The sequence below is a fragment of the Erithacus rubecula genome, assembly GCF_903797595.1.
Source record: "Erithacus rubecula genome assembly, contig: SUPER_Z_unloc_2, whole genome shotgun sequence".
Taxonomy (NCBI): Eukaryota; Metazoa; Chordata; class Aves; order Passeriformes; family Muscicapidae; genus Erithacus; species Erithacus rubecula.
In genome coordinates this window covers 13,330,691-13,357,452 of record NW_027635860.1, presented here as the reverse complement: position 1 = coordinate 13,357,452, position 26,762 = coordinate 13,330,691, and the positions used below count along the sequence as shown (strand labels likewise).

General features: G+C 37.8%; 1 protein-coding gene across 2 annotated transcripts in view; it reads right to left on the bottom strand.

Moving 5' to 3' along the window:
* The window catches only part of CAMK4 (calcium/calmodulin dependent protein kinase IV), an 84,405-nt gene that overhangs the window by 47,809 nt on the left and 9,834 nt on the right, over nucleotides 1–26,762 (bottom strand). For both annotated transcript variants that reach the window (XM_079331328.1, XM_079331327.1), the window contains exons 2-4: nucleotides 16,431–16,493; nucleotides 15,819–15,901; nucleotides 4,350–4,422 (exon numbers count right to left, since the gene is read on the bottom strand). In XM_079331328.1, coding sequence (XP_079187454.1) covers nucleotides 4,350–4,422; nucleotides 15,819–15,901; nucleotides 16,431–16,493 — 219 coding nt within the window. The remainder of the gene's footprint in view (nucleotides 1–4,349; nucleotides 4,423–15,818; nucleotides 15,902–16,430; nucleotides 16,494–26,762) is intronic.

Genomic DNA, 26,762 nt, shown 5'->3' with positions numbered 1-26,762 from the left:
GTAGTATCAAGTATTGGTCCTTAGCAACAGCCACCCTGTTAAAGATACACTGAATCTGACCTAAACCAAGCTTCTGAAATTCCACTTCCAAGCAAACATACAGAAAACTTGACAGAAGTATTTTCCACTTGCCCTTCTCTCCCATCAGAAAAGCAGGGGTTGTGGGGTAGACTAAGGTCAGAACAGTGGCTGTTTCTTAACTTCCTCTTTATGGACAAAAACACTTATGCCAGGAACAGACTCAGAAAGCCACTCTCTACTGTCGGAGGCAGGATGGAAAACAGTCAGGACTCATCAGTGAATGGGGAGAAATCTGAAGGTACAAATGCCTCTTCTATTAAAACGAAAATCCTTTGCAAGATCTACTAAAGAGAGAAAGTCCGTGTTCTTCAATATCTTAAATCAAGCATAGGATTTTTCTTCCTACATAGAGTATTCACAAATTTTGCTACTATTTTAGACAAGTCTTTATCCTCTGTTGTAATACTTAGGATTTCCTGCCATTCTCTTCTGTGAATTTTGACTTCATTTTCCACAGAACTGAGCTCTGGGTTGCTTCCCAATTTTTATCCTTTTTTTATGGTGTGCCTTTTTAGGCTTTGCTAAGTACATATTGATAATTGTTCAAAATTTTAGAAACCTGTGATAATTACATCTCAATTAAGTTCACCTTGTAGCTGGTGGCTAAAACTAAAATGGATTCATTGTCTCCAACTCCAGAAAGAACTAACTCAATGACTGTATAGAAAAAAAAAGGAAACCTCTGCATAATCTTTATCTCTTGTACACTTTTCTTTGAATGTCAAACCCCCCAAAATCTAAATCAATGTTCTTGGTTCTTATCCTGTCTTTAGAAGTCTGATTAGATCATTTGGCCTAAGCTCTAATTGTCATACACACCAATGCCTCAGAGCTTGCAAATCTGCTTGCAAGCTGCATATTTGTAAGTAGGTTCTTACCTACTAACACACAGTTCATTATTGGACAGATCAAAATTCTCTGAAATTAACATAAACCCTTAATCTAGATTTTCTTTCTCAAACATGCAAGTTGCTTAAGTGCCCTTGGGCTTTGCCACCCCACACCTGACAGTTCAGAATGCTCTCTGTGAATTTAAGATGACAAGGAACCAAACAGAAGTGCAGATCTATAATGAAGCTTGAAGCAGCAGAAAATCTAAATTAAAAAATAGAAACTGAGAGAGTCTCACATAAATCTTCAGGAAAATGTTCCTATCTAGACAAGATAAGAAAATAAATTATTGTAAAATTTCATGGGAATTTAATTTAGAGACTGATGGATGAGTTCAGAACTACATACAGTATGCATGCTAGTAACCACTCCAAATACAAAAACTAAACTGTTGTACTTAGTTTCAAATGTAAATATATTGAAAAAGTAATTTAACTCCAAAGCAGAAAGTTATCCCTTTGACACAAATGCAGAATAGGTAAGAAGGAACAGCATTTATTTTTAGTGACAAATGCACTTAAAATACACATTTAAGAAAAACATATCAGTGTAATTTTATGAAGTTTTACCAGCTGAAAAATAGATGTGTGTTTTTCTCTTAAAGAAGTGTGCAATATTTGTTTGGTGGCCAATCTTTTGAGGACTACTTGGATTCCAAAATATCAGTAACTCATTCTGCAAGATACCCAGAAAATCTGGCCTCAGGACATCTTCATGCAGAGATTCATTCATTACAAAAAAAAAAAAAAAAAAAAAAAAGGTCAGAAAAACTGCTACTAGAATAAGTATGCAAGAAGATCACACTGCATGCAACTCATTATTTGAGAGGACAGAAATGACAATAGTGTGCCAAAAAAGACTGCCCTCAAATGCCTCCTCTTTAGGCATGAAACTCATTCATGGAATCATGAGATTCCCTCTCATCTCCCTGTGCTGTTAGATAGCAACAAAACCTCTACGTGCTTTGAACAGCACAGCAGAAGAGCTAAAAGGATGAACACTGGTTTGACCTAGTTTTGTACAAGCCTTTTATCTTATGAATGAAGCTATCTCCCAGCTTGAAGAACAATGAAAGAATAATGGAACAGGCAAAAATGCAGAGGAGAGGAAAAAATGTAATGTGGTCCTGGTAAGGGCAAATACAGTCACCAGCTAGAAACTCCAGATCAGATGTAAACAGCAGAAAGGAAAATAATGAAAAAGGGCACAATGAATGTGGAGATCTACAAAACAGTACTGCTTCTTTTATTTTTTTCTGATCTTGGGATGACAGGTGTTGGATATATTTATGAAGGTTTGTGACCTGAAGATTCAGATTAATCTTCTGTGTGCTACTCTGGTTGCTTGATTAATTCTTGGTAAGCTAGTTAGAGCTGGGCTTACAGTTATTCAGGTATTACAAAAACCAGACAGACCTAGAAGCTTTATTGATTAGTCTGTTATTTAGTCCATTTGCTTTAACAGTTTCAAAAGGAATTAAAAAAAAAAAATCCTTATGTGCTTTTAAAATTCCATTCTGCACTTCTCATTAAATTCTTTAGAAGTGTGTCATAAAAATCTTTGCTATATGATAATACCTCCTCATGTTAATGATCCCTTGTAAGGTGCATGACTATAGCAACAGCCCTGAACAGGGGCCTTAAAAAATATTTAGTTCAAGGGAGGTCAGCAACAGGAAGGCTGGATGCTGCTTTTTCAAAGAGCAATTTATAAAAATCACATGGGACAAAAAGCTTTTTTGGTGCCAGAATGGTATTAACTGGCATTGCCTACTGTACAAATTTTACAAATATTTGGTTTTAAGAATGATCTATGGATACTTTTCCTTCTATTTTGAAAAAATTATTCGGCTGCAACAGCATTTTCCAGCTTCTAACAATAACTCCTGTCCTGCTCACAAGCACATTTCTGTCAAGCTTATAGCCCCAATTTATCAGAGCACTTCAGCAGGGCTGCAAAGATCCCAACCTGGAAACTGCCACTTCCACAGCTTTTCCAGTGTCAGCTGTAAGAGCACAAGTCCATACAGTTCATCCTAGTTAGGGATCTAATACAAGGAATCACAGAAATCCTAATTATTGCCTACATAAAAATTAATTTTTTCAGTTTTCATACGCCACTGTTCTGTTGACTTCAGCAAAGCTATTATGACTTATAGAAGCTGAAGATTTTTTCTCTTGTTTCTGGCTTTAAAATAAAGAGCTTAAACACCTTCCAAAATACATTTCAGCAAAACCTAATCATAATTCTTTTTTAAAACAATGTTAAATAATGTACAGCCATCTTAACTGAGGCACCTCAACTGAAAGAAAAAGTTAGTAATAAAATAACAATGTGAGCCAATTTCAAAAGTTTATACAATTGCATTACAATGTGCTGTAAAATACATAATGTGGACTTCTTCCAAAGAGATCGACATCACAGACATCAGATCATTCAGAAAGGACCATGAAGTGAGCATGCATGGTCTTGCAGTTGGTGCAGTTATTGTTGTAATCACCACTTCTCACATCTTATTTAGTGTGAACAGGCTCATCAGTATCACCAATAGGGGCATTTCACACTGAGGTATCTTGTTTTCATACTCTGGTAAACACGCCCAGATTGGCCTGCTCCTTCTGGTGAACAGAATTCCTGCTGTAACCAGCAATCTCCTTGTCTCTGGATGCCCTCCACAGACGCCAGTCCTGTCCACCAGTCCTGTTCTGAGGACAGCTCCTTCATCAATGAATTTCCATGCACGGCCTGTACAGAACCAGCCTCACCACAAACTCCCTTCAAATGAGCCCTGCAGGTTGATGTCTCCTTTCCCTTGTCCAACATGTCCCCTCTTCCTCCTCTCTTCTGTTAGGCAACAGCACTAACACGTACACTGGACACGGGACAATTTAATTTCTTAAGTATTTCCTCAGCATCTGATTGCTGGTTTGGAGAACATCAGGTGTGAAATCAGATGGAAGAGCTACAAGTGACTAAGAAGCACAGAAAATGTACTTGAATACTGTATGTAGACACTAGAAGGCTTCCTCAAAATCTTTAGATCTTTCTCTAAGTGACAGAATGTGAAATTGTATAAAAAATTCCAGTGTTTCAAAAGCACAAAACATATAAAGAAAGAAGGTATATTAGAAACTGCACTAGTTTCTGGCAACGATTATTATTCTGCTCTCTCTCAACAGTACTTTCATTCTGATTGAAGTACAATTCTTCAAAGTGTCACTGATTACCTTAAAAATTATCAATATGGAATTAATTGTAGGAGGAAACTTGTGCACACTGCCTCTTTCACACACAATATTTATTTCACACACAGTATTTATTGAGCCACCATGGATGAAAGATCAAGTGCTGAGCATGAGATGCCAGATAATACTCACAGAAACTGCCTCCAGGATTTGTTTGACAGCATCTGCAGCATCTCGTTCACTGTAGTACCCCTTTTCCACAATCCTAGAGAAAAAAGCAACACAATTAAGCATTAAGGTGAATAAACAGTGAAGGAAGATGCTTCTTTTCAAAACGGAGATAGTAAGCAATTAAATTTAAATATGACCAGGACAGTGGAGTGCCCTCAAGACACTAGAAAACAACCCTTTTGCAATTTAACTTACATTTGATTTCTAGTTAAATGAAAGACAGGAGGTTACCTTTACACTCATTGCATTCACAGAGACCTGAGTCTATTCCTGTGGCAGCAGTAACAGCAAGAATTCCCTCTCAAGCAGTTCTATTTCTTTTTATTTCATTGCTGCATAATTGCTTGCGATGATTTCTAGAAGCTTGCTTGTTTTAGGCTCTTTGGGTTTTTTGGCAACCCTTTAGTTGTCATGCCATATGCTGCACTGTTTAACACCTTTGCTTTTTTTGTGCCTTCAGCCCTTCTCTGTTTTGGTCATCTGTTTACATCATTAGGGTGAGCTTTACTGGAACTCATCACCGTAAGTGGAAAACTAAACAAATCTTACCTAGTGAGATATTATATTAAAGAGGTTACAAAACCCCAACAATTACCTCAAATAAAATGCTGCATTATGCTTGAAGGCTATATTACTCCTTAGCCATTCCAGGCTGAATTATCCTCTTCTGCTAGATGACATTGTGAGACTGAGACACAGTGATGCTCTTGCTTAGTTATTCATTCCCCCAAACATACTGGCTTTGCTTCCTCCTCCTTTTTAATTCAAATGAAGTATTTGGTGTCAGCCAGATGTACCTGTCTGTAGCATCCACTCTGACCCACGCACAGAGTCCAGCAGGTGCAGGATAACCTTGTGCCCCTGACCTCAGAAATGCATTAGGCAAGTTCTAAGGCCTAAACAGTATGTAGAATACTCTGATTTTTCAACACACCTCAGACTAAGATCAGAGAAATATGAAGTAATGCAGTTACAATTCAATTTCCATTTCTCCCTTAACTAAAAAAATTCTGTTTTTACAGCGTGCTAACTGTTTTGAAACACATAAACCAGGGGAATGAAAAAAAACCCCAACCCTTAAAGGCAGTCTATGGCTTTGTATTTTCCTCCAGTCACCCAAATCAAAGAAAAGAGGAACTTCCTGTAAGTGTCCAGCCAATGCTAATTACCTGACCACTGGAAACAAGGGAAAAATCAAAAAGACACTCAAGACTGCCCTCTTGACCTCAAGATGAGTCCACGCTGACTTAGACTATAGATGCTGCTAAGCATAGCTTGCTGCTCTCATTATTTATATTAAGCACATTGCAGAAAAAACACAAAGACCTTAAAGATGAAGCCTTGTAATTTACACTTTAAAAGAAATAAATATAATGACGTGTGGGCCCATAATTCTGGAGAGCAATAAAAAACAACTGTAGAAATTTTGTGCAAATCACTGGACCCATCTGCTAGTGCTACACGTGAAGAATATGCACTGGCAAACCAATTACAGATTATGTTATATGGAGTTAACTTTCCAGTTTTCCAGGAGTCTAGAATTCAAACTTATTGACAATAGAAAACTTACTCTTAATTAATAATAATCTAGCAAATAGAAAACTTAATATTCTCTGATAGCAATAAACGAAAAAAGACATCCCTTTGTAAAGATGAACATTTATTTCTAAGATTACTCTGCTTTAAAACTAAAACCTGGGTATTAGGCAGTAAGGAGGAGTATTGAAAGATTATCCTGTAGTTTAGGTCATATAGTAATGCTGGGGGATCATTTGCATATTTATTTTTTGCATCCTCCCTGTGGTAGTTTACATAAGACAAATGGTAGGTGTGCCAGTAAGACTCCTACCTGAGACCAGTGAGTCCTCTTTAAAAAAATTTTTTAAATTCAGTCTGCAGATTAACAATGACTCATTGCCCTTTTTTCTATAATGGGAAGGAAACCTGCAGAAACATCTTATTTCACTATGATTGAAGCAAACCCCAACTATTTATACCTAGTTTACAGGATGATCTTTGACAAAACCATGGGTGAAGGAAGATTAAGCCTTTGCTGAGAGAAAGAGAAAGATAGGAACAGAACCAATAAGGAACTAATTAAATATTCTCTTTGATATGCAAATGAACAAGCCAGGTAGGCCAAGAGAGTGCTGGAGAGCACTCTGTGAGGAAAACTGTGAGGAAGACAGCAGGGAATCCAGAACTGTTTGAAACCAGAAAAAAAATGTTTGGAAAAACACTTAATTTGGTGCTGCAAGCATCCAGAAAACTTAAGATGTAACTAAAAAATGAAGACATTCTAGACCAAGGAAAAATGCAATGCCAATTTGTGTAGGATTCCTTTTTCATGATTATGCATGCACATTTATTAAATATGCTGATCCAATTGTTTACATTTTTATATGTCAAGACACACATTTAGAATGCCTACTACATTGACAGCAAGCCAGAGCCCTCCCAAAGCACCACCTGATTCAATCTTGTCTTTCCAAGCACATGTTATCATATTTGAGACAAATCTGCCTCCATCTATATAGAGGAGCTGGGAAATACTTCCCATCATCCCTACGCACTGCCCTCTCCCAGTGCCAGCAGAGATGGAGATGTCCTTTGGGAACAGCCCCAGTGCCATGATGAAACACACCCCTGCCTGCCTGAAATCTGCAGAAATCTGTGTTTTCATGCTCTCTCAGCTGCTGCTGCTGCCCAGAGGTGGAAGAGCCTTGCCAGGGTAATGGGGCTATAACAGATTTAGCAGAGAGCAAAAACCACTCTTAGCATCACACTGCCCAGCAGGCATGTGGAAATGGCATAATGTGTTTCTGGGAACAAATGCTCTCCTGCATTGATATTTTGGCAGCTTCCATCATCAAAGACATATATGTCTTCATATGTTCCATAATTTGCAATAATCTTTGCCAGATTCCAACCTTCCAGCATTTCTGTTCCTTCTGAGCACCAAAAGTTTTCTTGCAGTATAAATTCTTTAGTTGTGCCAACAGTTTTTGGTGCAGACTCTGCACTACAGAACTGCAGCTCTTGCTACATTTTTAATAGTATTTCCATGTTTCACATCTTCATCAGAGTCTGCAGATGCATAAACTCTTACTAGCATTCACCATACCCCTGCAGCCTCCAGTGTAATTTGTGAAGACTGTGTAATGAATTTTACTCCTTTTGGGATATACTTCCTGGTAATATGCTTTAATTCACTGAATCTGTGTGAGGCCATGGAAAGCATTGGGCCATATCCCAGTAAAGGGAGGGAATTAGTGGCCACACCTGCTCTGCAAAAAATTTGTTACTGCTAGGGATAAAAAAGGGAAGAGCACAGTCCTGCTAAGATAAACACATGAGACCTGAAAATCAATGAGGAAAGAGATAGAGAATCCCAAGGCATCATTTTAGAATCAATTTTCAGAGGAGTATTAACATTGTATTGATACACAGTTTTACACTTGACTAGAATACATTTCTGGGGATTAATGACAAGCACATCAGGCAAGCAAAAATAATCAGTATCTCACACTAACAAACAAGTGAGCATTTCATCAGAGAAGGAAAGGACTAGGTTTGATTTTTCAAAGAGTAACAAAACAACTCTTTCAAAGTCCAGCAAGAGACACAGAGTTTGCACAGCTGCACTGGTAGAAAAAGAAATCAAAACTACCCAGGAACCCGCTTTGAGTAAGGAGAGGACTCATCCAGTGCCAGAGGATGCTAGGCTGGGCGAGTCAGTGATAGCACACACCTCTTTGTGCAAGGCTGACAGTGCCTTAAATTTCAGCCAGAACTTGCTGCTGTTACAGCTCTCAGATAAGAGTGAGGAAGTGTGAACACCCTTCCCCCTCCACAGAACCACTCCAGGCCTCTCCGTGGCAATGCCTGAAACTTCCAGTTGAGACCACTCACTGTGAAGCCAAAGCCTTTTTCTGTTTTATTTTTCATTGGTATCAGAATTGGTACAACGAATATTCCTGCATTTTTAAACTCAATGTACTCACGACTCCTGCTGATCAAGAAAATTTGAAATTTTACCAGTTTAACAAGCTTACTTTTTCCTCCCCCATGCTCTACATGCACTGGTTCTCCTATTCTTAGCTTTTCTTCTCTGCTTGCCTCCCACGTGGCCCACTCTACCCATCCTCCAGTCTTTCCTGAAATGTGAGCAGGTAAAGTCTGTTGCTTTCCTGCCTTAACTCATATTAGCAAATGCACTTAGTTTTATGCTAATTAATCTAAACAGTTATCCTAAAATTTGCAATATTTAGCAATCATTTATGTTGTTGTTATAAATACTATTTTTCCACGATGTGGAGTTGGTAGCATTTGAGTATTAACTGAATTTACAAACATATCATGTGGCTTGCAAAAGTCCTGCTACATCAACTTGGCCATCTAAGACAGTAAAAATTATCACACTTTATCAGTTTCCAACATTGTTTTGCTTTCTCGGAGCACTGTCTGTATTTGCTTTGCAGACCATCCTTTATAAGTAATATGACATTAAAAAAAGCCATCACTCTTTTTATGGTAATTTTCATTCTGCCTCTAGCTGGCTTTTTCCTAAAACCCTTGCAACACATCTTAGCTGTGGACTGTGTCATGCTACTTCATGTACAGTCTCAGGCAAGTCACTGCCCGGGATAGATACAAGTTCTGTTCCAACGCCAGTATGTGCTAATGATTTTAAACATTGTTTCATTCTATATAATAAATGTTAATTTATCTAAAATGCTTTGGTTGTCATGGAGATTTTTTCTGAAACAATTCAATTCTTATGCAAATTCTTGCATTCAATTAAAATGGAATTAGAAGATTTCTATAAGCTAAAGTGAGACTGAAAACTGGAAGACAAAATGACATCGCTATTCAACAGCAAAATGCTTCCCACAAGGGACACTTTCTCAATGAATGATTCACAGATCTATTGGTTCTTGTCTGTATTGAGATGATTGCAATTCCTGGTTCCTCTCATGCATTGTTTAGTTTTAAAAAAGGTTTCCCACATAAATATGTATGCATTTTCCATACTACAGAGTTGAAGAATAATAAAATTTTTTAAAAGTAGCTCTGATTAAGAATCTCCCTTATTCTACAACTATTTTCATATTACAGAGCTGACAAACTGTTACTGTCTCTAATGACTCAAACTGCCTGCCTGTGATCTGAAAAAAGATAATGGGAAGTACTGACCTGGGTTTTGATTTGACTTCCTGTGAAACAAACAAGAAGGTTTTCTTCAATGCAGTGTTTAAAAATGAAATTCAGCACTGCAGTCATTCAGGAAAACAGTTTCCCTCCATTGTTATTGAGCAAGATGCACTCTCTGATAAATGTGGCATGCAGGAGAATTTAGAGAGAGATTACATATTTCCTATAGTTCATACTAGGATTTGTTTCCCCCTCTTTAACTTTCTACTTCCAACTCAGCATTACTATGGAACCCACAGAATTAGACAAGTTCACCTTTCAGGAGCTGATCTCAGAAGATATTTTTTAAAATAAGTCTTTGTTTCTAGAGGTTGTGAAGCCACAGTGCTCATATCTGACTGCAAGCTTCCCTCTCGAAAGTTTCTGTGTAACTGGCTAAGTGAGGCAGCACAACAAATGGGATTGCTGAAGCACATCTCAACTCCTGCCTGCTCAGAGGGGGCGAAGGGAATAATCCCTGAAAGTTTGTAAAAGAGGCAGTGGCCTGAGGAGGGGAAAAGAGTAGCACTGAAGGCACCAATGAAGCTGCCCTGACAACAACTGCTGAGGCTTTAATTGCATTTCTCTGGCTAGCTAAGCACCCCATCATATGGGTAAGATGTAGGAATGTGGAGGAAGATCAATAGACAGTAACTGATACGTAGAGAACATAATGGAGGACAAAAGACTGCAGGGGCAAAGCAAATAGAGTCTTTCACAATCCTCTGCTGCATAAGAGTTGGCTATAAAGTTTGCTTTAAAGAATAATCACTTCTCTTTACCTGCTGGGGACAAGGTAAACAAATACTGGCCAAATTTACAGGAAATAAGTTTCTCCTAATATGGACTCTGAATATAATTATCAGTCTGGAAAGTCACTATAATAGCTTATATATAAGACTACAAAGGTATTTAAGAAACAAAACCCGAAACCATGGATGCCCAAGGACGGTGGAAAGATCCTACCTGAGTTCAGGTGACCCACTCACCCACTCCATCCCTCCACCAGTGCAATTCCAGCTGCCATGACATTTTAAACAAGTTGCACTGGAGCTCACTCTGGCACATCACCCACTTCCCAGCAAGAGTATATTCCTCTATGTCACAATTCCCAAGAGCATTCACATTATCATTATGCAGTTCAGGATTCTTTCAGGTTCACCTCTTCCAGACCTTCTTTTGTGGCCTTGGCACCACTTATAGTGCACGGGTCTCTGACGCATTCCTTACAACTGTGACTAAAGATTAACATTGAACTGAGAAGTACATTACCTAAAACATATTTGCTTTTCAGGCTTTAATTAAAAAATCTCCTTAATTATCATCCAGGAAAAGCATTTCAGTGCTCTGAATATTTAGGAAAACTGTACTTCTTCCTAAAATATTTTGACTTCACTTTACACTCTTGTCATAATGTACATAGCAAAAAAGCAATTAAATCCTAAATGTACAAAGCATACAGGTCCTAAGTGACATCATAATTTCAGGAGAGGTGTTGAATCAAGGCACAGAAAACACATTATTAGCACTTGGCTCAATCAGGGACTTTGTGTATGTACCTATATATGTAGGATACAGTTATATAGGCTGAAGGTTTTTTACCTCAACGGTTGTCAAAACCTCTCTGCATTTCAATAAAATAAGAATTTAAAATTTGATAATAATTAAGGAATTCAATTATTCAATCAACTTTCTAATTAATTTAACAGGTTAATTTAAATCTGCTAGTTTTTCTGCCATACAGATTATGTATATCTATATTACTCTGCTGGGGCTGTGGTAGAGCTCCATCCGTCGGAGGAGCTATAATCACAAAAACCTTCTGTATTAAAAATATCTAATAAACTAAAGAGCTTCACAGGCACTGATACATACAGCTTACAAAAGGCTTTCCCAGTTTCCAGAGTGACAGAAAATTAGGCACAGACCACCAAAAAAAAATTTTTTTAAGGCATTATTACAATGTTCTCTGTTTGAGAACAAAATACCAAATTACATTGGAAAGGACTGCAAATAAGCATTAATGCACATGTCCTTAATCTGAAATTACTTGGTTTTATCATCACTGAAGCTAAATTCAAGAGAAACCAAATGAGCTACTAAGATATCAAAGAGCACTTTAATCAGAGCTCTGTCTTGACTTCCAACTTCAGAGAAATGGCATAGTTGGTGTAGTCAAGTCACCAACCTCTTTTTATTTTTGTTGTTCCTGAATAAGGGATCTGCAGCAAGGTCCTATGAAGCAGGGAGTCCAAAGGACTTCTCTGACCCCAGCTCATGAGACAGACTGCCATAACATAATGAGACCAGGGCACTGAAGCAAACAGAAGGTACTATTCTGACACTAGCTCATAAGAAACTCCCACTTTAGTGACTGATTAATTCCTTGACTATTTTTGACTTCCCTTTTTGGAAATTTGAATTTTCAAAAGCACTAACAAAAAGGTGTTCTTAAAACCTGGGAAAGCTTCACTATATTTTGTCCATAAGAAGCAATAATCCCCAGAACTCTTAAAAATGCAAGTTCTTTAGAACAATTTAATATTTTAATAATATTTATATTATTAATAACAATTAATTAATATAATTAATGTATCCTATATAAAAGAAGAAAATATAAGTTTTAACCGAGAGTTAGAGGAAATTACATGAAACTTGAAGTGACTCAAGAGACTGTCCACTGTAAACACAGCTTTTAGACATTGTTTGATGCATTTAACAATAAGATGAAAGAAGAAACAGAAGAGCCTGTGGTCAAGATACCAAAGTAAAAAGAAGAATGTATGTATAGACATTTTTATCTGAAGTGGAAAAATAAAAATTGTTCTTAGCAATCTGCTGATATTCTGACTAAAAAAGAAGTTAAAGTAGAGTTGAATTTTTTTGCTGAAATTCATATTTAAAAAAGAGATATACTGGTGATTCAGCTGAAAGACAATAGATATGAGTAAAATTTGAACAGAAAAAAACAACTTCAACAAAAGGTAGCCCATGAAAGATGAGATATCAGATTGTGCTTTTGGGCTCACCATTGCTGGAACACTTAGAGCCTTAGAGCCCCAAAGATCATCCTTTGGGGCTCTGTCAAAACTCTGCTAGTTTAAATGCACATCATCCAAGCCTGTCTGTTTTAAACATGCAGGAATGAAAGAGAAGGGCCAAGCAAATGTCAGAAGTATGTCCCAGCACTCAGCTGGAGATGCAGCACCCATAAAAAACTTTAATACCAGTTAATTTAGACTTGCTGCATTTTTCTCTCTGTCCTGGTAAATTCTTCCACTGGTCTGCCACTCTCTTTGTCATTCTTTGTCACAAGCTCTTTGTCACTCCTCACTTGCTGGGTTGGCAAAAATCCTCATGTACATTGGCAGTAAACATTCTAATTTACAGAAATTTCTCCCATTTTGAGTAGTTATATTTACTGTGTTTGGAGTGGTATGTAGGGTATGACCCACATTGTGATTTATGAAGTCTAAGAAACAGTTTTCTTTTTAAAAATACAGCCAAAATGAGTCTGATTAGAGCTGTATTAACTCAGGTGTCAAACTGATACAGTCATTTGAATTTATCTCCCTTTAGGTAGCACAATTGAAAAATTGTCATAATGAGAGTTCATTTTAGCAATAACATGGATGATTTGACAGTAATGTTAAATATGGTGAAGGAAGTGAATAATTTCATTACCCAGAACCTTTAGTTAGAACGGCACAAAACCAGCAGCATGGCAACAATGCTAATAGGATTCTAGAAGACTAATTGGATCTTGGGTGTTTATAAAATCATCTTCGTGATAAGAGGGATGTTTACATGGAAGAACTTGCTCTTCTGCAGCTCAAATACTATTCAGAAGAAGAATGGGCATCTGGAATGGGAGAAAACTGGAGCAATAAAACAGCCAATATAAAAACTAGCAGCATATTACAAGATTTAGCAGGAACAGCAATGAAAATTTTGTGCCAGGAGAGCAAGACTGCTTGTGTAACAAGTCCAGTTGTGTCATCTGCTGATAGCTGATTGGAAACAGGGATAAGACTAACTCCTCCAGACTACAAAAGTTGCATTGCTGTCTGTGTGGGTGGTGGCTCACAAATAAGGCAAATACAGTATTCCAAACCCTTGAGGTGGTTCCAGGCCACATTGGGGTCCTGCTTGCCCACACAGGGTCTCACCTTGAAGAAAACCATGGGGTAGATCTCAAGACCTGGTTACAGGTCTCCCTCTGCATCTGACACAGCTCCTCTGCTCAGGAGGAGATATTCCAGGGTCATCTCCTTTCTCCTGCGATGGGAATCATACAAGCACAGAAAAAGGTGTCTGCCAGTCAGGACTGAAGATTTCCTTCATGTATGGTAAAAAGATGTAAGGACTGAAAAGATTAAGCATAAGAGAGGAATCTGGCCTAAGGCAGAAAGCTAAATTTATCCTCCCAAAAGTCAGAGGGCAGCCATTGTACAGCATGATCCAAGTGTTAATCCTTTACCCCAGCTTAAAAAGGGGAGACAGCCAATGTTTAACTGGAGTTGCTAGTGCAAAACATCTTGGCTGCATATTTCTGTTTAATTATCTTTATTTTAAGATTGAAGAGTGAAGTAATACTCCTATTCCTAGCTTAAGAGCTGAAAATAATTTAATATGGTATCCTGTTTCATTGCTTGTTGGGTCTTTCTCCAAATCATGAGGGCTGTATTGACAAAGTTTCCAGTTCTGTTGTACATGGAGCAAAGGAGGATTTGGAGTTCAGATCTCCACAGTATTGATGTTCATCTACAGCATCACAAGGGGGCCCTGCAATTCTACTGAGCAACTTTGCTTCTAGCCAGAATGTCAGACAGCTGGTCCTAGCTGCTCAAACTATAGAATCAAGCATCCAATCTTTTTGAAAAGATCAATCTGACAGTTCAAATCCCATAGTCACTACTAAGCATAGATTATGGAATGTTGAAACTGGCAGAATATTAAATCCTGGTTTTAGCAAATAAGGCAATTCCCCACCCTGGATGCCATGAAGTCTTCTGCAGTTCTTCTACCACACAGATGGTTGCTGTTCAGGAACCAATAGTTTCACTGGATTATTTGTGTTTTGCCTTTGCTAAATCTCATCAAGGACTGTAGAGTATCCAGCCCTCCTGAAAATGACTGAATCTGAAACCCATGTGGATATATAAAGGGCTACATGAAAGGTAAGGCATTTTGACCAGGGCCCTCTGCAGCTCAGGACTGGGCACTCACTGGTTCTTTAGCTTGCAGCATGTTTCTCCTCATTCCTTTGGCTGAGTGTTGAGAGAATAATCACTTTTCTTCTGTTGAATTTAGGATGCCACAGGAGCAGCTGCTTTTGTTGTTGTTGCTCAGAAATAGTTCTTGTCAAGGTCAAAGGTATGGCCATGGCATAAAAAATACCTTAGGATTTTGTTTTTTCAAGTGAAAGATACTTTCAGAATGAATATTTGATATGTATTTTTGTAATATTCCTCTATGATACTAAACTTTAATTACAGAGCAAGGAAAATCAAACAACCTGTCCTTACATGAGCTAGGAATCACTAATGCCAGTAAGTTAATTCACTCACTCAAGCCAGTATCAAAGGTTTTTCTTATCATCTCTTGCTCTAAAAAAAAATTAATCCCTACCAATAAAATATCATCCCAACACTATTACAGAATCATCTCACTTTATGCATATGCACTTACTCCAGAAGCATTTACAGCCTCATAAGCAAAACCTTCAGAACTCAACAGCTGTCTTGAAGAACCTTTGTAGCAAAACCAGATGATCATAAACATAATGAGTACCAAATAGAGTTTCTTTCTTACAAAATTTACAAATATTTCTACTTACAAAATTTTTATCTGACATAACACTATCCTCCTGGCTGGCTAATTGTCACCCAATATATTTTATGATGACCTGTTAATGAGACTTTGCCAGTTTTTCCCATCTTTTGTCTGCTCTAACACACTCAATGCTATGGGCCTGCTGAGCACCTTTCTTCTACATTTACTGGCTAATTCATCCATTTTCAGTTTGCTTTATTTTTCCCAAAAATCTCCTGATAATTACATTTCCAAAGGCACCTTAAAAGTTATTTGCTGAAGACGTTTATTCATGTGAATAAATCATATGCTGGTGAAATAATTCCAGTAATTACTAATACAGGATTTACATACAGAGAATAAATTTGAACTCTAACATCCTTGGGGAAGGAAGGTACTGGGAGAGGTGTACAGGTAACTTACCTGTCAAATAGTTCTCCACCAGTGACTAGCTCCAGAATAAGACTGATTTCTGTAGGGGTCTCAAATATCTCCTTCAGTTTTATCTGTTAAAATATAACAGAAAGTATTTCCTTTTCTTATTTATCTTCTTGCTGAGCACATCTGAAGGTCAACAGTAGAATACAGACCACAGCTGGGAGAGTCACCTTGTTCTCTACCAACTTTTTCGCTAGCTTTTTTTCTTTTTCTGCACTTTTTTGGTTATTCTCAGACCTCAGTAACCTCTGTGAAATACAGCAGTTTAAGAGGCCGTCTGCCAATCCCTCAGAGAAACCAAGAAGTAAGACCTTTCCTACCCTCCTAGGACTGAAAACACCAACTTCCACTTTCATTTGCAGAACTTCTTTCACATAGTTTCTCACTCAACCGTGTAAGAAAATCAATGTTTTATCCTACAATGGAAGTATAACTCAACAGATGTTCATTAAAAAAGCTGCTAGCATGCCAGTGAAGAGAACCCAGAGCTTTAATCCAGGTCCGTACAGGTGAACCACAACAGTTTTCTCTCACAAACAGAAAGAGTATTAAAAACAAGGAAACAAATATAGAGCAAAAGAACATGGCTAAACTTACAATGTTGGGATGTGAAAGGCGAAGTAGAACTCCGATTTCAGTGCGGACAATTTTCTTGTCTACCTGGTTAAAAGTGGGGAGGGAAAAAGGGAAAAAAATATTTTAATGCTCAACATAGAAACTTCTGGATGAATCACAAGATGCTACATATGAATAGCACTTCTAGATCTCCCAGAAGAGTGAGGTAATATATGGGACACACAAGTCAAACACACTGTCAAGAGAAACTTTCTGTTAACACGAGATGGATACTATAACAGAGAAGTGTCCACATCCATCAAAATGATTACAAATATACATGTGAGTCACACAAGAAGTATAATACAGAAAAGTATCAGAAAAAGGTGGAAAATTCCTGTTTTTACTCAAGTTCTGACCTTCTCTATTGCTCCTTATGTTTGTTGAGTTTATGCTAGGATAGCTTTCTTTTGACATGCTGTCCATCAGCTGTGCTAGAAAAGGTATCTGCATGTAGGATATGCTCATCAAGTAGTGTAACTTACTGCTTAGAACAATGAAGTGATGCAAAGGTCAAATACCTCCAGCTGCAGAGTATAAGGTATAACCTCAATTTGCTTTAATTATCTTTGACAGAAGGATCTATTAATTCCAATTATTAGTTACACCTCTGAGAAGATTACCCATTCCCCTTTCAAACTAGTCTTCAACAATCCAGGCACAACTATGTTCTTGGGGGACACCAGTAATTTCTCACAAGAAATGCAGAGCTAGGGAGTATTACATTCAGGAAAGAAAACTGCAGCTCTCCTGGAACTAGAATGCTTAAGCAAGCAAGAATGGAAAACAATTTGTAAGCAAATTATAAATGCCTTTATGTTTCTAAGGCAATTAATAGTTCATGAGGAAACTATCTGGTTTGCAAATATCCTCCCAAACCCTAGAGAAGTCCTGTACTGATGACTCAGGGGGTTCTGAAACGAATGAGAGTCAGCAAGTCACTGTGTGGTTCAAAACTGATGACATACAATACGTCAAACAGAACATTTTGAGAGGAATTTGAACTGCTTTTTTATTTAGTATAGGCTTTTTATCAAAGGCAAGTTTTGGTTTTGGTTTTTTACATCAAATTGGAAATTAATGGCAGTCATAATATATAAACCTTTTAAGAGGACATAAAATTACCTTCAAATTCTTAGTGAAGAAGACACATGGGGGTTTTTAATTGCCTGAAAGAAGAGAGCTACTTCTCCATAATTTATTTTTTTCATCAACAAAATCCAGGTATCCATTACATTCAGAACTCCTGGACAGGCAGAATTTGATTCTTCCCTTGTGTCAGTGAGGGATGATTCCAGCCTAGTAATGCCACAGTGCTCTGACACTGGTGTAAATGAGTAGACAACTAGAGCGCTCAGGGTTTTCTTAAAACTTACTGACATTCAATCTCTTCTAGTGGCTCTTCCAGGAAGCAAAATGAAGCAAGAAAAACCAACTTTGGACAAATTCAGTGCAGGTAAGAAGGAGCAGAAATCAAACATTGAAGAGGAATGAAATATTCCATTACCTGAACATCTAATAGAAGATAAATAAAATTGCCAATAACAAAATCTTCATGGAGCAAAACACTTGCTCTGGGATCAAACCCAGGACCTTATAAGATTGTGACCAATGAATGCTTTACAAATGTTTTTGCTTTCTACTCCAAATGCAACTAACAAATGCTTTTTCCTGCTACATAAACACTGAGCAGCAGGTTTGAGGATAGGCTCCTGTGAACTTTCCCTAAAATGCTGCTAGCACCAGCCTGAGGTCTTGCTCAGTTTTAACATCTCCTTGACATCACTTTGGGTTACTTTAGTGAGTGCAAACATACAGCAAAGGCCTCCAAAAGCCACTGCTGAGCAGCAAAGGGCTTTTGATGATTCACACAGTAATACATGTTGTGACTGTTTTCACACACTTTGCACCTCAGTCAGGATCAGAAAAATTAATGTACAATTGTGCATGGACAGTGATATCCCCAGGAGAGCAGTTTAGAGTGAAAAATCTACCTTATCCAAAAGCCCTGATACAGACTGAACAATCCACAGTTTTGTTCCTGCAGTTTTGAAAATGTACAGAAAAGGCTGCCCAAAATCTGAGGATGACTTATTTTGGCACTGAGCAGTTACAAGTGAGAAATTATAGAGGCCTCCTCTTATCTTTCAGGTAGCAATTAATTAAGTGAAAACATGGACTAAGACTCAATTTTAGGTTCTTGGTTTCACAGATATTTACTCTCAAACTGTAGGTCAATTCCTCTGTGATCAAGTTTGTGACCTGACACACAATACACACCTGACACTTTCACACTTTCTCAGATGATTGTATGAGGAAAAGGTACCTCAAAATTCAAGATGATAAGATGCAATGGAAAATATATGACAGAGAAACACTTAGGACTGTTATATATTTATAAGTAATGGCTATTAGGATAGATTTTGCTGAAGAAATGGGTATGTAGAGGTGGTATGAGTTGTTCCAGACTACAAACAGGGGCATATTTAGTCATGACATTTCATTACAGACAGCCTATTTTATCACTTTTATTTTCTTACCTTCTCCTACGCTAAGTACAGATAGAGTTATGTCAACACTTACCTTGTTTCAGCTCCCACCAGGAAATAAAGGTACCTATTTATATCAGGGCCAAACCTGGCTTATTTTTAGTTTGGGCAGGAGTATCAGCAATTCAACTATTTATACTGAACTTTCCTACCATCATCCTTTCAAATAATTTCCTGACAGAAATTACTTGCTAGGATGAGAGTCAGGCACCTCACTCTGGAGTGTATGTTGCTATAGTAACAATTTTTTAAACTCAGATAATTTAATCAAGATATGCCATTACCACAAATGTTTGGGCAAATTAAGTATGTTGGGCTAGATCAAATACAGTGGTATTTGATGTGTGTATGCAATAACTGATCAAAATGAAGTTGTGAAACTCCTTATTTTGTCGCCTTCTCTTTGGATGCAATTTAAATAGGCAGTACAGTGCTTGAAAAACTCTCTGAGCTTTCCCTAAATTAGCATTACTCACAGGAGCATCAGTGAGATATGTATATTACAGTGAAGAATAATAGGATCAGCAGAACTAGTCTGTTTGTGAAGTGAAAAAAACAATCAAATGTTAACTTTCAGAGGTTTCACAGCTCCTCTACTTTAGCAATTTTCCTTCTATCCTTTATTCTTTGCTTATAATCTATGCTAAATGAACTAGAGTATGCTTTTGGTCAAATATTTCATCAGTATAATTTGATTTCTACTTAAATAATTACTTTATTCTTTGTGAAAAACATTACCTCTGAGGCAGGTCATATAAATGCCTGGTTGGGGGATTTTAATGCTGGTGCAATTTTACTGAGCCATATTTTCTGTATTTACTAACTTTAAATTACAAGAAATCATGAAGCATTTGCTGCAATAGGCCTGCAGAGCAACAGCTTGCTGTGGAACACCCATGTCAATTAGAGAAGTAATTTGACAGGTAAACCCAAGTTATTTATCATCCCTTCATTACTGACCCTGCTTGAAGTTTTCACTGTCATAGGCCAAAAAAAACCCAAACAAAGTTGTTAGATGGCCTGTGATTATTAAAACCCACATGTTCCCACAGATTACATGTGCTGACACATGGAATGCTGAAAGGCAGAAAATCTGCAAGAACTGCTTGTAGGTGCCATACAGCCACTGCCTAGCACTGCAGCTTCCAGTGCTTCTCAGTAAACTCTAGCAAGCAAACCTGGAGCTGAGACTGTACCACAGATAAGCACCTGCATGCTGGCTTTAATCTAGCCAAATAAACTACCTGCAGCAGCAAAAATCTAAAAGCCTCAACTTGGGAGCAAGAGGCAGTCTAGGAATGCTGCTCCCTTAATTTATAATAAAGCATTTACATTAACAGGGTGATCATTCCTGGATTATTCCTAGTATTTGTCTCCCTTGTTATTTCACTTCAGTCGAATTAGGTATTTATCTCTTTACAGATATATAAATTACCCTGTCTTTGAATTTTCATACTGCTCATAGAGAAAAAGAGCACTAGATTTATATTCAGTGCATTTCTCGTTTTTGAATTTCGTATTATTTTGACAAGAGAAAGGAATGGAAAATTCCTTAATGAAAGCTGAGATTCTTCCATGTTTCCACGCCCCAAGATGGTGAGGTGGAGTAATGCTAAAAACCACTGAGATGTAAAAGTGTTGTTTCTGTGTGAATTAAATGAAACAAGATAAAATAAACCACTACTTTACACAGATTAATCCAGCTGCTGCTTTGCAATATAGTAAAAGCAGTAAATACAGTGAAAACACAGATATGCTCTGTATCCTCAAACTTAGTAGAGAGCCAAAGGTAGAGCACATTCCTCATCCTGAAAGTTCAGTCTCTGCTGTTCTCCCTCCTCTGGGCACTGTGGAGGCAAAGGGGCACATTTGCCCAGGTGTGACCACTGTGCAGGTTGGGTGATAACACTGTGCCCAGGCAATGGGTGTGAAGAGACCAGTGCAACACATCTCCTGAGGAGCTTCACAGCACTGCCCACCTCAGGGAGCCTGTTCACACCAGCTCTGTGCAACTCCTTAATTAATATCCCAGTTCTTGATTCACATGAACCCTTCTAATATAAGCAACAAATTCCTTATTGCTATCAGGTCCGGCTCTGACTGTGTGCTTCTCTGTACTTACAGGGATCATGGTACAAGGCTTTATTAGCTTCACACTACACTATTAAAAATGTTTCCAAGAAACAAAGTTTTATTTGCTCATACAGTAACTGTTGAGAAGCCTAAACCTTTCTTTATTTTATGGCATCAGTTGATAATTACCATTTATAATTTTGCTATTGTTTTGGCTTCTCACAGTTAAGCTGAAATATTAAAACCTGTACATAGACTACACACAAGCAGGTCTGTCAGCTCCCTGATAGTCAAAAAGGTCTGTTCCCAACTGTCACAACTAAACAGAGGAATGATGGGTTATCCAGGCTCTCTAGAGAGGCTTGAAGAAAAAAGAAATAGGCTTGAATTTTAAGACTGAATTTAAATAAATCTTCACAAGAAGAAGATTCAAAGAAGATATTTTCTATGCAGTTTAAGGTCTTGCTTTTCAATTTCAGAATGTCCTGAAGCACAGGAATTCCAGTTTATGCCCAGTTTATACATAAAAGATCTTCTTACAATGTCTTTCAGTCAAGACTTTGAGGATAGAACACTTTAAAGAAGACTTCTGAATGTGTTTTTATATCTTGATAAAGATGGATAGTATTGAAATCATCTAATCTCATCTATGTATCAATGCAAGATACAGATGTCAGTCATCAGCATAAATGATTAAGGATCATGGAGGTTACAAAAAAGTGCTATGCCAAAACATCCCAGGACAAATGAAAATAGAGACTTATATGAGACTCAGCCCACTTCTCTGAATTACTCTGATGTAATTCAGTAATCAGCATGGCAGTGGACATGGCAGTAGGCAAAAGCAGAATTTTAAAAAGCTGGCCTTCTGTATGAACGGACACATCATTGTTCCAATTAGGACATTTAACAGATGCTTCAGATGATTTGATACATCGAATTACCTTTTTTGAATGAAAATAAGTTTCTCAAGTAAAGAATTCCTCCTGTGTTTTAGTGGCAGTTCTTGGTGGGACATTCTCAGCAAAGTCTGCAGCTCTGTCTTTGAACCTTTTGAACTCCTAATGGACTAATATTATCTTAAAAAAAACCACCCTGTTTGAAATAACCTTTTTGTATTTTAAGCTGGCCAGACTATTCTGGCTCTGTCTGCACTCAAGCAGATAGACACATAGACTCCCTGAAGAGCACAATAAACAACTCAATAAAGCACAACAGCAACTGCACAGCCCTGTAGTCTCTTCCCTAAACTCAGCCTGTAGTTTTCACTGTGCTGGTTTGGCTGGGATAGAGTTTATTTTCCTCACAGTGGCTAGCATAGGGTTGGGCTTCAATTTATGCTAGAAACAATGTGAATAATTCAGGGATAGTTTTATTATTGCTGAGCAGGGCTCACAAAGCCTTTTCTGCTTCTCATTCCAACATACCAGAGAGCAGGGTAGGGGTGCATAAGGAATTGGGAGGGGACAGAGCCGTGACAGGTGACCCCAGAAGACCAAAGGGATACTCTAGACTGTGTGGCATCATGCAAAGGACATAAATCTGGGTGATAAGAAGTAAAGGGGTGGGGGGATAATTCAGAGTCTTCACAAGCCACTGTTCTGTATGATGGAGGCTTGTTTTCCTAGAGTTGGCTGACCAAGCAACATAGTGAATGAATTCCTTACTTTGCTTATGTGCACAGCTTTTACTTTGCCTATTTAACTGTCTGTATCTCAATCCATGAGTGTTCTCACTTTCACTCTTCTAATTTTCTTCCCATCCTGCTGGGGGTGAGAGAGTGGGCAGCTCCATGGGGCTTAGTAGCCAGCTGGGGTTAAACAATACAGGTTACTGAGGGTTTTTCTTTTTACCCTACATAAGTAATTTTGTATTATTAATGAAAAAGAAAAAAAAATACTATTCATTATTAGAGCAATCATTTTCTGCATATATATCCATACTTCAAATTTGCAACTGTAGTCCTTCAAGTGATGCATATTCCTCAGACTAAACACATCTGCATGGGAATACTGTCAATTACATCAATGTGCCTGCATTTGTCCTGTCAGGTGATTAAAAGTCTGGTAGCTGTTGGCTGCAAATACCTGGGTTTGTAGAAGCTAAAAGAGACTGATCTGTCTGCATGAGATAGGACTGTTAATCTGTTAAGAGTAAATTGTTCCATTAAAGAAGCAACACTACTGTTTCTGAAAAAAAGCACAGTACATTTGCAGGGAAACCATCCGATTGATACAGAAAATTCGTGAGACTGTATGAACTTCAGCACAATAAATCACACCCTGACATATCATATTAAAAGGCCCTGCATGCTAAAATGCATCTTAGAATACATGGTTTCAGTAGTGAAGGCGACCAGATGCAAGTAACATTCCCCAAGGACACAAAAACCACTGTGAATAGCATCTGCTAGTCCACCACATTAACTTGGTGGCATCACCACACGGTGAAAGGATGAGTTCAGAGTCACTTACAGCTTCCACAACACTCGTCATTTGCAACAACATATTTTATGTGAGAGTACAAAACACGTTATATGTTCATTAGAATAAGCCTCATTATAGGCTATGGTCTAACTATATGACTAATTTGGTTGTTATTTCTTTCTCTGTCTCATTAATACACAGATTTCTGCAAATGTGTTAGATAATTGTTGAGCAGTTTATGCAAACAAATTTAAGCCTATTAGGTATTCATGAATTGCTCACTTCAGCTATTCACTATTTATAGTGTGTTACTGCCATTGTTACTGTTCCCAAAGCTAGGTGGAGGAGGACACTTTTAAGATGCAAGAACAATGTGTAAATTAAAGGTAAGCACTTCTTTTGTTTTTATCAAAATAGATGCATGTATGGTTCTATTTATAAATTTGTACTTGTCATCTTCTTGTATATTCTTGCTTTTCACCTATAACTGTTAAAAATCCAAAAATCTTCTGTCTTCTCCATGAAAATTTATTAATCCAACTCTTATCCTGGGGGATGCACCCAGCATTAAACATCTTGGATTCACAGTCACATTATCCCCCTGGATAAAAAAATTGCCACATAAAAATTAGAAATTGGGAGCTACTAGGCAATAGGATGTCTCCTGTTACTATGTACAATATTTTGTCTGAAAATCACTCAGAATTCTCAGGAGCCCTCAGCTGCTTGATAAAGATCTGAAATACATTATATCTGCTTATATCATTAGCCAAGTGCCATGTTTGCTGCAAGTTAAGAAATTTCACATGGATAGTAAGCTGGTGGAGCAATCCTTTTCTCAACTCAACTTATATGAGTTCACTGTTGCCCAATGAGGGTTTGGTGCATCAAGGCTACCATTAATGTTATAATCTCAATTGCAGATATAAAATAATTCCAATGAAGCAGCTCTGTCTGGGCTGGAGTTAATTTTCTCCACAATAACCTGCGTGGGGCTACATGCTGCACCACTCCATCTACAAGCAGTTGCACAAATGACAGGTAGGGAAGGCTTACTTGTGGTGCTGATGCTCAAATGAGGTTGCTTTATTCAAAATATTTCAGGTGGGATAAAAGCATGACAATGTCAGGGGCAACTCAGGTCATGGCCATTTCCTCTTCTGAACCATCCTGAATCTCTCAGCCTGCTGCTCAAATGACCACTCTACTAGGAGACTTGCAATGCCTGGATTCCAGTCCATTCTCCTGCTACATCAGTCCCAAACACTGATAACAAGGAGTCCTGAAGCAATTTCTGTGTTTCTTGACCCAGAACCTGTAATTCTACACTTACAGGACTCATACACATGGGCCCCAAAAACTGCTTTGGATTTACAGGTTATATATCTTCTAATCTGAATAACAAAAAAACCCAAAAAAACAGTGGAGGCTCAAAGGAAAACAGGGACAAATCCCTTGCAGAAGATTTTTCAGGGACGGAAAATGAGAAGTATTTTCCATAATTGGAAGAGGATACAGAGAAGCATGTAGAAATGATGATATGGTTAAGAAAGTTAGGCAGACGTGAAAGCAAGCCTTTGTAACTAGTCTAGAGAGTTTGCTTCTTAGATTAGAAACCGTGAGCTGAGATTTTCTTGTTAGCAGTACTTGTTCGCAATTAACAGTATAATTTACAGGACTGCTTTTATTCCTACATCTCTCCAATCCCAGTGGAGGGTGTCTCAGCTATATTAATGGCAGCATGTTAACTTGCCTCCTCTGCCAGGAACTATGACTTGTGCTGGGAAAAAAAGGACAAGTGACTGAGCAGGCTGAGAGCAGAAGGAATATGCAGTGACTTCCCTCCCCAACTGGTCACCCATGAATTCAGAGCACAAAGAGCCACAGGGTGCCTTTCATATTTGATCCTGTGTTCCCTGATGTTTCATATAGTTAAAGAGTAAATGGAGGGATGCTGAAAGGCAACAATTCTAAGGTATGACAACCTGAAACAGAATAGGTGAATATTTGAACTTCAGCAGACTTTGTGTCTCCCTTTATAGCCAGTGAAGTGACATGCAGATTTGGCAAATTCCACAATACTTGACCTAAAACCGACCTCTGGTGCCAATTGTGAGATTTGGGTGCAATTTTGTTATTTAAAAAAGGAGGAAAACAAACAAAACAAAGAAGAAAACCAAGACTGCAATCCCAACTGAAGACCCCATAGGTATGGCGATGAGAAGACAGATTTCACCTGTGAAGTAAAGAATGCAGGGAGCAGTGGTTGATGTGCTATGAACTGTGGTATCAACTGCCTGGATTAAAATACTTTACAGCTCTAGCTCCTATGGTCCTCATTCGTAAAACATGGAAATGCTAGTGCATGTTCTCACTATGGAGTTGCAGCTGTAACACAGTAATAGCCCAAAAAGAATAACAGAAATTAGTTACAATGGTGAAATCAATTATTTTCCTGGGCTTCTGATTAACACATTTATGGCTTCTTATTTCTGGAAATTAGGGACTTCATCTTGAGGAATTATGACTTTTCTCACAAATTCTTGAAAGCCATATCATGGAGTTATTTTGATTTGTATTTTCTTGTATTTTTACGTTGAAATCCTGTATCTACTCTGTTTACTACTCAATCCAGAAACCTACAATTATTATCACGCTATTTCTTCTTGTAGCACTATTCCTTTATCACTTTACAAAGACATGAAACCTGTATGAGTGTTATGTATTTTGCAGACAAAAATCTAAATTTCTGGAGGTTGGTATTTGTGAGAGTACTGCTTAGAAGCCCTCACAAATTAGCACATCATGTACTAGCTGCAATTCTAGCAAAAATTTGAAATCAGAATTGTCTCAAACAAATTGTAAAAGAAAGTGACTTGGATATCACAGGACTGAAATACAACATAATCATCTTATTAATGCTATTTCCTGTTACTTATGGAAATGCTTCCAGCTCTTTTCAACTGTACTGAAGACATGCCCAGGTGGAGATTGAAATATCTGCTTAAATACATGCAAAGTGTAAAGGAATAACTTGCTGGATATGAACAGTAGCATTTGAAGACTGCCTAAAACAAAGGCGGAAGAATAACAATGGAAGTGGGATGGGTTTTTTACATTTGTATGAAAACAAGTTATTAGTTATTTTTTATTTATTCATAGTTTGAGTCTGGCTGATGTATTGTTGGTTGAGGTGGAGGATGGGTCTTTTGGGGTTGTTTTGTTAGGAGATATTTTCTAAAGAAAGCTCCTTTTTAGTGACTTGA